The sequence below is a fragment of the Numida meleagris genome, chromosome 2 (genome assembly GCF_002078875.1).
Source record: "Numida meleagris isolate 19003 breed g44 Domestic line chromosome 2, NumMel1.0, whole genome shotgun sequence".
Taxonomy (NCBI): Eukaryota; Metazoa; Chordata; class Aves; order Galliformes; family Numididae; genus Numida; species Numida meleagris.
The window spans coordinates 82,575,384-82,591,990 of NC_034410.1; the positions used below are offsets into that span (position 1 = coordinate 82,575,384).

The 16,607-nt window shown below is 39.4% G+C and overlaps 1 protein-coding gene across 1 annotated transcript in view; it reads right to left on the reverse strand.

Annotated features, from left to right (window-relative positions):
* The window catches only part of TMEM245 (transmembrane protein 245), an 82,111-nt gene continuing 75,728 nt past the window's right edge, over positions 10,225-16,607 (reverse strand). Inside the window, exon 17 of the mRNA XM_021388758.1 lies at positions 10,225-16,561. Within this exon, the coding sequence (XP_021244433.1) occupies positions 16,516-16,561 (46 nt within the window). The 3' untranslated portion in view covers positions 10,225-16,515. The remainder of the gene's footprint in view (positions 16,562-16,607) is intronic.

Genomic DNA, 16,607 nt, shown 5'->3' on the forward strand with positions numbered 1-16,607 from the left:
TTGTTTTAGACCCGTCTACGGTTTTCCTACACTTCCCCTTTTCCCTTTGTTTTCTCCAGGGCGTGGGTCCGCGGGTCCCCTGCCACATCAGCCACCAGACCTGTCTGGGCTGGCTCCTAAACCACCGACACTTTTTTTTTCTCCTTTCTCTCTTTCCCGGGCCAGTGGGCCTGTGGGCCTGCTGTCCCCCTGTCACGGACACAGATCCATAGATAACACCGTGACACATCCATTTTCCACAGTGCCTAAGGAAGTTTGCTTGGCAGTACTGGGAAGACACTATTTGGCTCAGAACTAAAAGCTTAGGATTTTGTCCTAAAATCAGGTTTCTGATGGACGCCAACAGGGAATTACTCTTTTCTTACAAATCAGACAATTAAGAGGGCTGCATCCAGCCACTTTTTATCCATCTGTTAAGTATCTGAACACCTGCCTTGTACCTGAGAGGATTCAGTACTCTTTTCTACCTAAACAGGGGAAGTCTCTTTCTTGCTCACTGCTTCCTCCATCTAGAAAAGGGAATGCAGCTTCCTTTCTCAGATGAACCTACCTGTTGTCAGAGTGAGCAGCAGTTTCTAGCATTTTCTTTATACTAAGCTGCCACCAGAGCAGGATTTTCCTTTCTACACAGGCTTCTACATGGAAGAAGAGTAAACTGAACTTGTATCCCAGATGAATATTTAAACCAACAGGATAGTATACAAGAGAAAAAGAAAACAAATGTATAACTGATGTTGGCTGTCCTTCCCACTACAATGGCTCTCTTGGGCCAATAGCTCAAATACAGACACACAGAGTAAGACCACTGTGAGTACATACACTTAACAGGAACAATACCAAGTTACGGACTTGGAAGAGCTCAGGTGCACATCTGTTACTGAGTTGCTTGCTTTTGCTAAGCCACTGGGCTTCTAGGCTCATCCAAGAACAAATTTTGGGGAATACAGAGGTATTAAAACCAGTAACTCCTATAAATCTTAGCTGCCTCTTAAAATGATCTCAACAGTGAAACTGGGCATAAAAATCCTAATTCCTCTTCCAGATCTGACCTTTAGTCCATGCCTGTATTCTGTGTCTCTGCCTGAAAGTAGACCAGTGCACAGTTAACAGCTTCCCTTGCTTGTCAGTACCTTATGCATGTTGGCAAAGCAAAGGGTCACCTGCAAAGGAAGAAAGAAATGAAAAATAAAATTAACACCATCAGTGGGTTAGAATGTGAGCCCAAAATTTCAAGCATCTGTCACAACTCTGAGGAAACCCTGCTGCGGCAGCATCATCAGAACCACTAACAGAACCATGATGATGTTTTAGCGGGGAAAAGACAAATACAAACTGCAGCAGGCAACAACAGATGTTCAGTAGTTCACCACCCTCATGAAGATTACACTATCCTGGAGGAGTTATGAGGGTGCCCACTGTGCCACAAAACAACACCAGCCCAGATCCTGGACGACAATGTCCGCTTCCCAGATGCTGCTCTCCCCTCAGGGCGCACAGCAACAAGGCCAAGGAGAAACATGGCGGTCAGGGAAGGCAAGGCAGGCCCTTGCTGTCTCTCCACTGATGGCCTTATCCCTCCTGCAACACAAAGCACCGCATTGGGCTCTCGCTGGCTGGCCCTGTGCAGTTAATTCAGGCAGCAGAACATGCTGGGAGGGCCTTGCCAGCCTGCCCTGGTCCCTTGGGCTGGTATGTTGCTGGGTTTCTCAGCCTTCAGGGATTATGAGAGAAACAACTGTTTTAAAGACAAAAATTATAAAAAGTCTTGATCCAAATATATGCAAAGTGTTCATGTAAAGAGTCAGCCTCTTTTGAAAAACAGCACCAGCTCCTCTGTATCACTTAACTGTGATAAAGATGCTGTAGCCAGCAACCGTTTACCCTGTTCTTCTGAACTAGATTTCACAAGGAGAAAAAGAAAAGCCAACAAACAGTTCCAGTAGGACTTTCCCACGCATTAATTAATTTAATAAATTAATAATTTAAGTTGGCAAAGCTACAAGGTCATTCCTGCGCACCCTATGGCACTGTAGATTAAACTAGTCCTTCACTAATGAGCATTTTATAACCGGAGGAGAGGTGGACACTCCATGTCATTCCAGAAAATATACTGACTCTGGAAGGAAATGAGGGAGCACCTAAGCATGCCAGAAAACTTGATGGCATTTTCCAGATCCACAAGCGACAAATGTTCCTCTTAAGGGAGATCAGGGCATGGCATCGCTTTCTTAAAAACAACAAAAAAAGCAGGATGTTTTTCACTCAACATCACAGATACTTATTTGGAAAACATAAAAGTCAACAAGCTAACATCAAAGTAAAGCCATGCAAAGCTGAAAAATATATCTTGCTTCAGCATGACTCATGAACCCATTTCCACTCCGAAATCCTCAGTAAAATGCCTTTTTGCAACCACCATTTTTATGCTATAATAAAAAGATACAATGATGGACAAAGACCAGGATGCAAGGAACTACCATGAAATCAAAAGTGCTGATCTCACAGTTCCAAAGACAGCAGGCATTTTTTTTTTTATCTTTGCAGACAACTGCAGAATGCTTTTAAGTATATGAGGAGGTTTAACTGAATGAAATTATGGTTTTCTGCAGACATTCCCTGTTGGGAATAAAATAAAAATACCTGTGGGTGTTTTTCATTCAGAAACTCGGTGTCCTGGACACAGATTTTAGTTCTTCTATGATAATTAATACTTTCATCAGTGTGACTTTTGCATTTGTTAATTAGTGTTAAAACTTGTGCCACAATTATAGTCCAAATTTGTTTAGAAACAAATTCCAGCCCTCTGATATTGCCATTTTTATAGTACTTGAAAGGAAGACTCTTTGTTTTTTAAATTTAATTTGTTTCCCCTTAGAACACTATCATCTACTACCAGCAACTCCCCTCTCCCTTTTTTATTTTTGCTAATTTATTTTTTCTATTTTGCTAAAGATAGTGTTTTAATCACACATTAGAAGGAAAATTGGTCAAGCCTGAATCATTCATTTCCTTTGCTTCGGTACCTTTTCTACCAGCTAACATCCTTTTCAATGCATAAGCCCCAGGTCTAGCTCAATTTTCTCAATTCTCCTGTTAGTGTCAGAGACATATACTCGATACTCTCCTTTTTACACATCCAAAGATTGTATTTGTCGTAACTGTCATCCAACACCAGCTGAACCATAAACCCTTTAAAGTGGCACTGGACTCCAAAATACAATCCTCATCCATATACAGAAACCTGAATGTATATCACCCTGCGTTTGGAATGGATAACATGTCCATTGTTCAAATGAAACTGGTTTGACAAGTCACCAAAGTTTCTCAGGTGTAATTTCTACCTATCACTGCAAATGCACAGAGACATTGCATTTCGCCTTCAAATAATTAAAATTTTTCTTCCTGACTTGATATACATCAACAATGTTGTGATAGACCAAGATCCATTTTTCAAAGGAACATACTGCAATGCTTTACAAGTATTCTCACTTACTATTTCTATAGTCATTTGACTTTCAGTTATATTACCAATTTTTTAATCTTGATGTTATTTTGACGTGTTTTTTGTCAGCACTCCCAAGAGTCTATCAGGTCAACAGAATTCTTTACAGTCAATCAACATGGAAGTATTTCCTGAGACAAGGCCTCTCGTGTGCATGATGGTTCAGATGACAGGAATACCCTTCAATCAAATGATCATTTCAGCTTAACCAAAAATGTATTACTTGTATTTTATTTATTACAATCATTTATGAGCCATCTATTAGAAAAGATAGAATATAACTGTAGAAATAAGCTGATTTGTCTTGGAAGAAAAGAGCATCTTCGTCCTATGGCCATGCCTATGTTGGATTTTTCCCAGCTGGGAGAACTTAACCCCCAAATCCTTTCTTCAAGTATTTGTTCCTGAGAGATGAAGAAAGTAATGGCATTTGAAAGTGCACAGGCAACCCCAATGTTCTTGTGATGGTACTGAGAAATTTCCATTTAGCTACTTAATAAATACCAGTGCAAGGCAGCTCATTCTAACCCCCAAGTAAAATATAGTGGAAGTTTTAGATGCTACAGGACACTCACTTGCTCTCAGAAGAGAGCAGAAATGCTTTGAAGGCAAGTTTTTGATGCCTGCAAGCCAGTGGGGATGGCAAGCAGAGAGACAAAATTCAATGCTATCTCCGTAGCTTTATTAGGAATCCATAAGCATCAGGTTCACAATTCCTCAGATAAATATAGCTAGAAAAACATACAAGACTTCATCAATTTGCAATAATTGGTAATAATCTGAAGAGAAAATTAAAGTTATTTCACCCTTGAGAAAAACATTTATTTAATTTAAATCTTCAGAAAGAAATCGGCTTTACAGCATACAGGCAGCTCCTTGTCGGGATGTATGGAAAAATGGGAGCAGAATAACCACAGCAATGACTGCAATCATACAGCAATGGCAGCCTCCCTGTAGCTATCTACTGGTTGTATTTTATAAAGAAAGAAATAAGTTCTTACTTGTCATTTACATGCCGCTGAGAAACACCCAATAAAATATTTCACGCTGCTGGCATGTAAGATAGCTATCTCAGTTCTTGAAAGTCTACAGCTAAACCACACTTGACGAAAACCAGCAGTTTTGCTTTTCACAAAATGGAATTTATTTGAAAAAAAAAAAGAAACCTCAGTTCTGTAGAATATTAACTAAAATATAAAATCTATCTAAAGAAAACCCGACACTGCTGCCTCCTGATGGGGCTAGATATGTGTTACGGCCTTTTGTTCAGTATGAGCAGGAAGCAATGATTTTTACCTGGGTGACTTGAAATGAGCAGACCCGAACTGTCATGACAAAGAAAAACTTCCGGAATGTCTCATGGAAAGATGGTTTTCTGAGGATCCTTCTTTGAGAGGGAACTTTGTAACTATTTCATTTGATGCAAATCAGATCTACATTCCCTTTCTTTAACAGACGTAAGGGCTGCTCTGAAAGTAATGGCTCCTATTTTATGGTGTTGGCCCACAGCATCTGTCAGAGGCAGATGTTGGTGGTATGGCAGTAGCGACTGAACCTTCCCACCAATATTTCACTACATGTTGTTGCCGTGTGACAGATGGCAGCAGAGGGACAGTCTGACAAAATGACGTCTGACATGGAAGTGTGTATGAAGCAAAGACGTGGAATTGAATTCCTCCATGTGGAAAAAATGGCACCCATTGACATTCACCAATGCTTGCTGAATGTTGATGGAGACCAAAGAGTGGATGTGAGCACAGTGAGGCGCTGGGCAGTGCGTTTCAGCAGTGCTGACAGTGACAGTGGGTTGACTCTGCTGGTGTGGATTTTTACAAGCGTGGCATGCAGGTTCTTGTTCAGTGCTAGTGAAAATGTATAACTAATGGTGGCAACTATGTTGTAAAACAGTGTTTTATAGCTGAGAATTTGCACTATCGAATAGGGTTATTGTGCTCATTGTATCTGTTGTAGTTTCCATGGAAACAAATAGGAGGCATTACTTTCGGAGCAACTTTTTTTTTTCCCCCAAACCATTAATGGAAAATCTTACAACAGAATTCCACATGGTGCTCCAAGAGGACTATGTGGTACTCTTCTCCCCACAAGACCTATATCTTTATTGTCACCAAGTGCTACAGCATACTGCCAGTCCCAATCGGCAAACAAAATAACAGTGATCCTTCAATTATCAAACAATTACTCAACCATTTTTCTGGAGACCTACAGAGGTACAACATGTATGCAGACACCTCAGGGAACTGCTATGCCTTGCCACCCACTCAATACGTGTTGTATTGACACGTAGCCTATGAAGCCTTCATGTCATCATTCCAGAGTAAAAATTGTATCACAGTTCTGGCCAGCAGAGCTGCCACTGCCTAACTCAGCCAGCGTTAAGTTGAGCTCTAGAGCTATCAAGGGTAGCTCTTTTACTGAAAATCACTCTAGTTAGATATACCTACCTGGATCAAGTCGCCCTTAGGTAATAATCATAAATCATTCTTTGACTGTGGCATCTTAGATAAGATGAACTATCTGAACTGCAACAGTTCAGTTTCCCCTGTTGGTAAAGCAGAGAAAGAAGAGAATTACACAAAAATAAATCTTTGTCATGATGTTTCCTTGTTAATCTGGGTTGTGATCAGTTACTTACTTACGTCCAAATTTCCTTAGGAAATGCCCTTATCCTTCCAATCCATAGTCTCAGATCAGGAGCAGCAAATTCAACAGCATAAAGCTGAATGCTGCAAAAAACTGCTGAAATTCAGACAAACCAAAATTACCAAAGGATGTCTTCTTTTCTGGACAAAGCTCAACCACATTCACATCCTCAACAGCGATGAGAAAACTTGTTTCTTCTGATAATTGAGAAACACAAAGATGCAAAATCTGCACCCTCACCTCTCTCCGGTTCTTTGAGCTGTCAGCAGTAGCAGCGCACCGTCAGCAACAACAGTGATGCACAAAGGACGTGTCCAGTAGGATTACGTCAAGGTTTTCATACAAACGTTTTTTCTCATTAAAAAAATAAACAAAACCTTAAGTCAGCGCAGCCAAAACTAAGTGGGAGTTTCCCTAAAACTTGTCAGACAACTTCATCTGAAAGATGCATATCAGCCATATCACCAAGGGTTTTTAAAGCTTTATCACAATGTGTTTTTCTCTGCAGTTCCTCTTCCTTCATAAACAGAAACAGATGTTTGCCCAAGATATATATATATTTTAATTTATATAAAAGATTAGATTCTGGTAAGAAAGGCAAAATCAAATCCAATAGCCTGCTTTAGTCACCTCAGGCATGAGGATGTGATTCCAGCTGTGAACCAAGAATGGAAAGGTGTGCAGTGTCCTAGGTGCTCCAAAAACAAGCAAACAAAAACATCAGCACAGGTGCTGGCACACACTTGTACCCCAGCGTTCACCTGCATGCATTGCAAGCACCCTCAACCTCTGCAACCAGTCACACTAAAGAGAGGAGGAATGAGCTGTAGGAACAGCTGGAGCAGATTTTCCACAGCTGTTGCTGCAACGCAAAGAACAGAAAAGAGACGGTGGAAGTCTCACGTGCTTCATTTTGGGTGCACGTTGCACAGGAGGCCTGATGCAGTATCCCTGTCAGGTGGACCACAGCGCATGGGAGGGCAACATCTTCATATACAGCTCTCAAGAACTGTAGCTGCCTCCATGCATTTCCAGGTACTCTGCTGGTCTCCGTGGTTGTTCTCACCTTTCCATTGAACCTCGGTACTGCTCTCCTATCCTACGCACCTGTGTGTAGGATAGAACTGTGTGCAGGATAGATCAAAGTCTGAGCACTGTGGAATGCGGCACAAATTAAAAGCAGAAAATAAGGAGCCTAAGAGAGCAGTGAGTTTGGGAAACAAACGCAGTAAACTACACAATTCCTTTACTCCATGGCTCACTCCTCTTTCTCTGCTCTCTGCTCCATGGCAAAAGGAACCCATGAAACTCATGCAAGTTGAGCAAAGCGGAGGGCAGTGGGGGACCTAGAACCGTGGGGGTTTTGCTCACTGAAGACAGATATTTTCAGTCCTGCACTGCACAAAGCCATCAAATCAGTAACCTTTGCAGCAGGTTGTAACTTTCATAAACACAACTCCCTCCGCTGGGCAGAGCCAGAAATTAGCTGCTACCTATCACCACTCAGGTGACAAATGTGTTTTTTGTGTTTTCCTCAAATCATCTTGTATTCACCGACCTGGCCATAACACTCCTATGCGTACATATTCAGAACTTTAGGGACCTGCATCCTCAAATATCTGGGGCCCTAACCATACAAATAATGGCAGCATTACATTTTTAAAGATTATCTCATACAAAGAAACAATGAACCAGTTGCTGTGACACGCAGTGTGACATTCGTTGTGAATTTACATAGAAAAGTAGTTAGTGTGGAGTTCTTTCTGATTTGGACAGTGGAAGAGTGCTATTAACTTTTGACACAAAGCTGTGTCAAAGGAATTAAACATCCTTCAATCAAAGGGAAGAATAAACTTAGTATTTAATATGCAAGCTCAATTCTTTTTACAAGTGATATTAGGATTACCTTACATATTTCAGTCACCGTATGAAATTTTAAATGGCAGCATGAGGTATCAGTTCAGTGGTTTTCCAAACTGCTTTCATTCTTCGTACAGCCTTCTTTATTATCATTTACTGTGTGCTTGGATTTATGTCAACCAGACATAAATACTTGAGTCTCTGGGGTATTTTTTCTTAGAATGATAATTGCTATTTTTTACGAGTGGTAAAGCCAAAGGACTGCAATTGCATTGTGAACAAGGGACTTCAGCGTTCTCAAGATGGAAAAATAATCTCACCGACTATTAGCTTTCAGCGCTGTTCAACTGAAAAACAAAATCTAACTGCACCGTGTGTATCACTGAAGTCTTCTAAAGAGGTAAGGGTGAAAACAGTTGTAAGTAATCTTTAGAAAAATTGACCAATATTCAGTAAAACTTGTTTAGCAAAGCAATTGCATGGTTTGGCCTCACTCAGCACGAAGAGATAATTCATATGCCACTGGTCAACTTGAAAAGAGTTTTGGGGCATGGGTTAGGAAACAACTGGATGGTAAAAGCAACTCTTCCAGCTTTAGTTCCCATCAACCTGATGTAGCTGTCATGTCCCTGTTCGTTGCAGAGGAGTTGGACTAGAAGACTTTAAGGGTCCCTTCCAACTCAAACCATTCTATGAACCCCTAAGAGCCAGTGGATTCATCCTTGCTAGTAGCAATCAGATGCTTGCCACAGATTTCCTGGCACTTTTCAATTAAATGCTATCAGTTTAAACTCTTGGATAGAGAAGCTTTTATTCCCTCTTCCCCAGCAATTAATTTTTAATGCTAACTAAATTGCAACAAACAGAACTGAGGAGACAATGGAGAAGGTGGTGAGGCCCCCTGAGGCTCACGGGTATTCAACGCATGTCCTCCTCAAGAGTGTAAGAGGAATTGTTACAAACACTGCGTAGGCGAAGCTGACTCTTTTCTGATGTTAAAAGACAAAAAAAAAAAGGCAATCAGTATGGGCCAAATTAACTACAGTATAAGTGACTGTACTAGAGAATCTTTACTTGCATTAACAATCCAATTGAATTCTGCAAGGAATACATCTGTAGTTTGAAAATGATGAGGGCTTCTTACAATGAAACCATTACGTTTTAAATGATTTCTCTGGTTAAGCTCAAAATACATCGATAACGTATTTCTTTCAGCTTTTCTATCTACCTGATCATTCTTTCATATCCCCTAGCCTCCCACACCGCGCTGTTAGCAAATTATTTTGCACTTACGCCTCCTGATGCACTCTGGGGGAATAGTTGAGACTGAGCAAATAGGCCCCTTCACCAGTACTAAACCATTCTGCTGGGGGTGCTGAGCATGAGAAAAATCCGTAATTTGCTTTTAATCTGTACTCTAAAACTATTAAAAGTGAAAACAAAGAAGTGCATTAGCTTTGCACTGTAGGCCACAGGTTTGCAGGTACGTTTGACTTGGTTCCAAATTAAAAGGAATTGTGAGCATCTTGGAAGCCCCAGTTTTCAAATATAATAAAGTAACGTTAAAAAAAATAATTATAATATTGCTAGCAGAAATTGCCAGAAATCCCTGCCCACAATGAAATAAATAAGGGCTGTACCCTTCAGAGAACTACATATCATTCATCTGTCTTGAAAAAGGCATGAGCTAAAATGGGCTGTGCTACACGAATTACTTGAGGGCAGTGGGTCTGGCCAAAGCACAGTGAGCGGGCTGAGGGCGGAACATCAGCCATACCTCTTTCCAAACAAAGCGAGCAGTCGTGCGAAAAGGATTTGATCACTTTTGCTTTACAGTCAACAGAACGAGCTAAAATTATGCCTAGACACCAAACAATCATTTCTATTTCACAGAGTAAGCCGTAATGAAAGTAACTTGAATTACCTTCAGCTGCCAAATGTAAGCTTTCCTAGGGTCTGGGCACACGGTCATGCCACTGCAGGCAGCCAAGCAGGTTGCCAGATGTCAGCTAAACCATAGTTACTGCTGAAGCACATGCCTCGCAGTGGGACAAGTGAAGAAAAAAGGGAAGTATGGAAGTGAAAGAAGTTGTGCTCAGTGATCCACTGCCGTATCGGTGCTTTGCCTACAGCACACCTCAGATTTCACCAGGTTAACTGCTTCTGCAGATCAAAGTTCCCATCATTCAAACCCAACTCAGTTTTCTTTAATAGCATTTTATTTCAAAATATATTAAACATTTTGTGCTTACAAAGGACTGCAGTGTGAACACAATATTAAGTTAAAAGCTTCTTATACCCGCTACATAAAAAACCTTTATTTGGAAGAGGACCGGTGCACACAGTCAAAATTAATGACACACCTCTGCAGTCTACACAAGCACTTCTCAACCTTAACCCACATTCTCTGTTCTGTCACCAATGGACAAAGGGGTTATTTTTCCAATACTATACATGCAAAAACAGGCACTGTACCAAAACCAACTATGGTAACACTAGTCTTGAACATAGTTCCATTCTGAAATTGTATCACGTGTACATTTACAGACAAATTTGAGTCAACAGATAGAAGTTATTGCTCCAAATCCCCACAAGTTCTGGTTAGAAATGCACATCTTAGAACAACCTGTGCTCTGTAACACAACAGATCTGCTTCTAGATTGTAATAGGATCTAGCCACTCTTTGCACGCAAGGTCAAAAGTTTCTTTGGATTTGGTTTGGTGAAATTTACCAAAGAGAAAAAACAATACTTTGCTACTCTTCTGACCAAAACATCAAACACTAGTTAACTAATGTATAGGTAAACATCCAGTATTAGTAAAGAAAGTTTTATTTCCAGCCATCACTGAAACACAGACTTTATTCTTAAGGGTAACAATGTGAACAACTTGTCTGCTTGCAGAATATACCAGCAATGGCAGTGGAAACTGGAAACACTGAACTACCCAGCCAGAAAGTTATGAACAACACAAAGTTGTTTTTTTTACTGATACTTCTTCACAAAGCATCTGTCTGTGGCTAAGATTGGCAGAAAGGAAGCCAAAAAATTCAGATTATGTTTTTCCAAAAGCATGGTCTGGATGACAGTTCTTAAGCTTAATGAAATTCTGCTCTGCGGCTACTTTTTAGCTTTGTGACGCCTCTTGCACTTAATCCACAACATACCACAAGAAGCTGCTCTGACTTCAGGATCTCATTCAAAGTCGAGAGGCAAGAAGTGAGGCTAGGAAAATAAATCAGCATTTTTATTCTAAAATCATCATGTCGAAAACATTTCAGATAGGTATGCAGATGCTTGAGCACTCAAGCTGCATTTACTAGCTAGCAAATGCATCCTGCTGCAAGCAAATATGCCCTGCTTCTGACTCAAACCTAGCTGTGGAATTGCTATATAATGCTATATTCAAAAAACAATCTCTAATTCAATAAAACATCAATTATGTTTTTCTGAGCTCACTGATATGCAGAGCACAGTGAGGATGCATTTACTTCCCAACTAGCAATTCCTTCCTGAACTGGACATGCTACCTCAGTATGGACATGCAAAGCATGCCCTTCAGGGAATCTAACCCAAAACAGCATGAAGTAATACTCACGTACTAAACTGGATTCAAAAAGAGGTATCAGATGAGGTGTAGATGAGTTTAAGAGGCTGGGGATCAGAAAATATATTTCATGACCTATTAACTTTGACTGCTCTTTAACAGACGTACACAAATTCTTCCAGGGCCGGTGATCTCTTAGCAATGGCTTACCAGATGGAAGAGCAGTCTTTCCCAACTTCACATCAACTGCAGCAAAACAGTTCTAGCCATCCACCAGTATTTGCCTGGCTCCTATCCAACTTTCTTTAAGTAAACATTAATTCTAGAAAATGATGCTTGTTTTCACTATAGACAGGCACTATTTTGTTCTCAGATATCTTAAAAAAGACACCCCAAAAAAGAACAAAATTTCAGTTGAAGTCTGAATATGAGAAACATTGCTCATGTTTATATAACGGTGCATATAAATGTATACATTTTCAAAGCCCATGTGGAATCCCTGAATATGATCAGCCCTTCTGGCACTGCTTCTGGTTTCGAAATATCAAGCTCATATTCCACATTCCAATTTTTTTTCACATTTCCAATTTTCTCATTTAAAAGCGATTTTGGAGATTTTTATCGTAAAGTATTAAGGGCTTTTAATAAAATGGACAGATAAATAGCAACAGGTTAAAGATCAAACTTCCATAAGGTTTGTTATTAGGTAAATTTAGTTTTGTAGTAGCGTAAACTAGAAATAAGAAGGGAAACGATTTGCCGAAGAATGCTTCACCAAAAGAGTAAGAAATAGTAATAAAACCCTTGAAATACAAGCCCAGATGGAACTTATAAAGATGATCTGTCCATATGGTTAAGAGATGCCAGGTTTCAGTGAGGAGTATTTAATTGGAAAACCAACCTTTCCATGCCAAGTTGCAAACTGCAAGGCAAACCACTGCATTTCTAGAATGCCAACTCCATTATGAAATCTGGTGAATGCTAACTTCAATTCCAACAGCTTTCAGCACCTCCTGAAGAAAGCCTGGCTATTTCCAGTGGTGATTTCCATAAAGGTAGCACTATGTGTAGTGAGAAAATTAAGCTGCTGTAACAGAAACACACTATCCAAATAAAAGCAGTTGTGGAAGCACCTTCTACCACTGACGCAAAGCCACAGAGTCTCTGCAGAATGCTGTTTTCCCATCCTTAGTATGGGTCCACAGGGAAGGCAACAGTCTGTACAGAATTCTGCCACCAGTACTTGGCATTAGTAATTTATCAGTTCTGCTACTGCTTTTACAGGGGTACTGGGGTTTTGTACACTCAGGCTTTCTGAAAAACATTGAACATTACAGCCAAACGCCTATTTCAGAAGTTACATTGATAACCCACAACGTTTAATACTGGAAACAGCACCCAATCTTCCATTCACAATCAATGCTCTTTTTTGTGTTTTATTCAGGTTTTGGATTTCCTGATTCAATAACCACTGACGGAATACAAGAAAGTACATCTCCCTCTCCAAAGTCTTGAGACAAAGCCATATATTCATTGAAATCAGGCAAGCTTCAAGGTACCTTAGTTGGAACAAACCTGTATACTACTGTGTATGTAAAATCACTTATCTCAATTATTAGACACATGGGTATCAATTTAATTTATAAAAAGTGTATATTGTATGTATGTATTCCATAGTGCATGACTATAATAATAAATTTTGTTTTTTTCATGTTTTTTTTTTAAAGTAGTGTTTCAAAATAAGCCATTACTGCTCCCAGCTGGTCACAGTGCACAGCAATCAGTGCACAGTGCTGAAAGTCACTGTCTTGTAGTACAGCTGGCAAAATGAACGTGTGCCAGATTCCCATCCTTTGCAACTTGCTGCGTTGTGTTCAATTAAGCCAGTACCTACAGTGACCTGAAGCTAACAAGCTGGGCTGTAAATGGGCACACATGAACTTCTGCAAGTGCTGCTGCAGTACAGTAACATTCAGCTAAGGTAAAGGAAGGAGGAAAAAGGTCTAACTTTGGCTCTGTGCAAAAACAGTTAAGCAATTATCACTAGCCCTTTAACACTATGCTTACTTGCAGTGGGGGTGATTAGCTAGTAGAGAATGATAATAAACATTATCATCGTACTTTGCAATACCATGACACAGTATCATCTAGGTTTACTGCTACAAGCATTCCCTTCTGCACTCTAAATCATTGTTTTTGTTCTAAATTGAATACTAAATATACCAAATACAAGTAAGTACCTGCTCCTGGAATGACTGCTTACAGTAAAGCTAAAGACCATCAAATTCTCACCTAGAAGCATCAAGAAAGAGACTCTCATGCTAAGGTACGCTTTCTAATATACACATATATATATATTTTAAACATGGCAGAATTCAGTGAATATTTCATATCCTAAGAAGGTCTCATTGGAGATTTTGTTTTTTCATTTTCTTTTCTCTCTGGCAGCATACGGTTGCTGTACCACCAAGACACAAAACTTATTTCTCAGTCAGACACGGCACATAGCACAAGCCCCTTAAGCTGTATTTCCTGAGAAAGACTATACTACAGGAAGTTCTCCTTGGCAAGTCCTTGTTGAATTTGAAACGGGAAGCATCGAGTATGAAGATTCATTTCAAAAGAGGACAAACTAACAGACTATGTGAGAATTTAATTCTCCATACAAAATGATTTCTCTTCAAACTGGGAAAGGAACATTTCAGAATTGCAATGTCCATTCTGTTTTATCATTATTGAAGATAACTGTCTGAAATACAGTTTTAATCTTCATAGTAGAGACCCTTCTTTGATCCAAGGCAGTCATACAAAGGGGGAGGGAGAAGAGGGAAACTTAAAAGCAAGCAAACAAAAGAATGCTTTATGATGACTCTCTAAAATGACTGTTACCTTAGGATTCAAAAAGATGGTCTCAGAAATAACTGGGATAAAAAATGTTGATGATTTAAATGTCTTGACGAGTGAGCAAAGAGAAGCAACAGAAAACTGGAAATACATTAAATATCTATCTTTCTTGCCAGTAATCTTTAAATACTGATTAGATGAAGCTAGAATGTGAAGAAAATATTTCAGTGCAAAATTCAGAACAATAACAAGAAGAATAAAGAAGTTTCCCAAGTATCATGGTGGTCTCATTTAAATTGGTTAGAATGCTGCAGGAATATTTAGGGGCAGCCTCAGGTTATCATCCTCCTTACCCAGCAACAATTACAAAAATGGGTCTTATTTAAGTGATCCACAAACCCAAGGAAATTAAAACATGGGATGGTTACATAATTCAAGAAACACACTCCTCACATTCACATACTTGATATTGCTGTGTAGGTCTCTCAGAATACAAAATGTTAAATAAGATGTTTCAATACTTTGAAGAACCACCAAACCACTAGTCAAACAACTAAATCAAGCCCAAGCCTGTCCTGCAAACACATACCTAGAAGCTTGCAAGCCCCAAACCAGCACACGTGAAACCCTGCATTTTGGCATAACATTTCATCAGTAAAACCACAGCAGGTAAGTTAGAGTATTATGTTCTGTATCAACAGTTGCATTTTGGTAAACAGTAGATGCAAGGCATGCCTGTATTCTGCATAAATCTTGTCAATCAAACTGAAATTCAAGATAAGTTACTAGAAATTGAAAGGTGATTCTTTGGTTAAGCATGCGCAACTGCTACTTTGTACGAAGGGCCTCAATGTATTTGTGGAAGGTTTGACCAAAAAATGCTTTGTCTTTGCAAACAAAGGTATAAAAGACCCATTGTGTCAAAATATTTCAACCAACAATACAAAAGGCCTTAAACATCAACAAACTTGCAATTTCAGCAGAATTACATATGAAAGAAAAACACTGAAGTAGTTTATTTCTGTGATCTAGGCAATATACCATTTCAAGAATTTAAGAACTCTGCATAAATCACTGAAACATTTGGCCAGAGGCTTACAAGGAGAAAAATAGAAGCAGTAACAAAACAAAAAAACCCAACAATCCTACAACAAAACAAAATCTCTACTCTTTCCCTTTCCTCTTTTGAAATAAACTTATATTTGCTTGAAAAGTAAATGCAACTTGGTCACAGCATTTGAAAACTGATACAAAACAATCCCATTCAAGCTCTTCTTATTATTGGAAGTAGATGTGATAACAGCACATTACCCTAAATTATTGAAGGCCTTTAATCAAAGTTAGTTGATATTACGACTCCACTGGGACAGCGAATAGACATCAGAGTACCATCAGATTTCACCAGAAATAAGGGCAAGATTTAAACTGTTTAAACAAGTCCTATTTCTAAATGAGGAAAATTCACATTTCTCAATTTGTACGTCTACTAATTTCAGGAAGATACAGAAATACTTGTCTTCAACAACATTAAATTTCAGTGCATATAAAAGGATAACATTTATTTGTTCTTATGAGTTAGAGATGATGGTCAAAACCTCTAAAGAAATACTTTAAGGAGCAGCAAACAATTGTATCCAATCTTTGTTTAACAATGAGTGGTTTACATCTCCGTTGCCATCACAATTAACAGAAAATAAATACTGTGGACTTAGCTTTCTTTAAAGATACTACAATTTAATAACACAAATAACCCAATAAATAAAAGCCAAGTAAGTCATTTCAGCAGGTAACAGCTCCAGTGGATATATCTGTCCACTTCGCCATTCTTTTTAAGAAGACAGAAGGTCTACAAAGGTGGCTGTGGAACTGTGTGCTAGTATGCAAAGCCATGGGAAGCAGACATTCTCTCTTGAAGAGGCAAAGTGCACAGTAATGTAAGGCCAGCAGACGTTTGAGAAGTGGTGTCTCCTAACACTCAAACTATGCATCCCTGTGAACTGCCCCTAGCAGAGCTGCAAAGGGACAGAAGGCCATGGCTGTTGTGAACTCAGAAAGACCAAAGTGATTCTCTCATCTTGAACAGGTGCAGCATAGCTCCTTCATCATTCAGCAGCCATTTTTGTCTCCTCGGGACTTTCTCTAGATGACCTGCAAAAAACCAAAAAGACTCAAATTTGCTGAGTGACTGCAAATG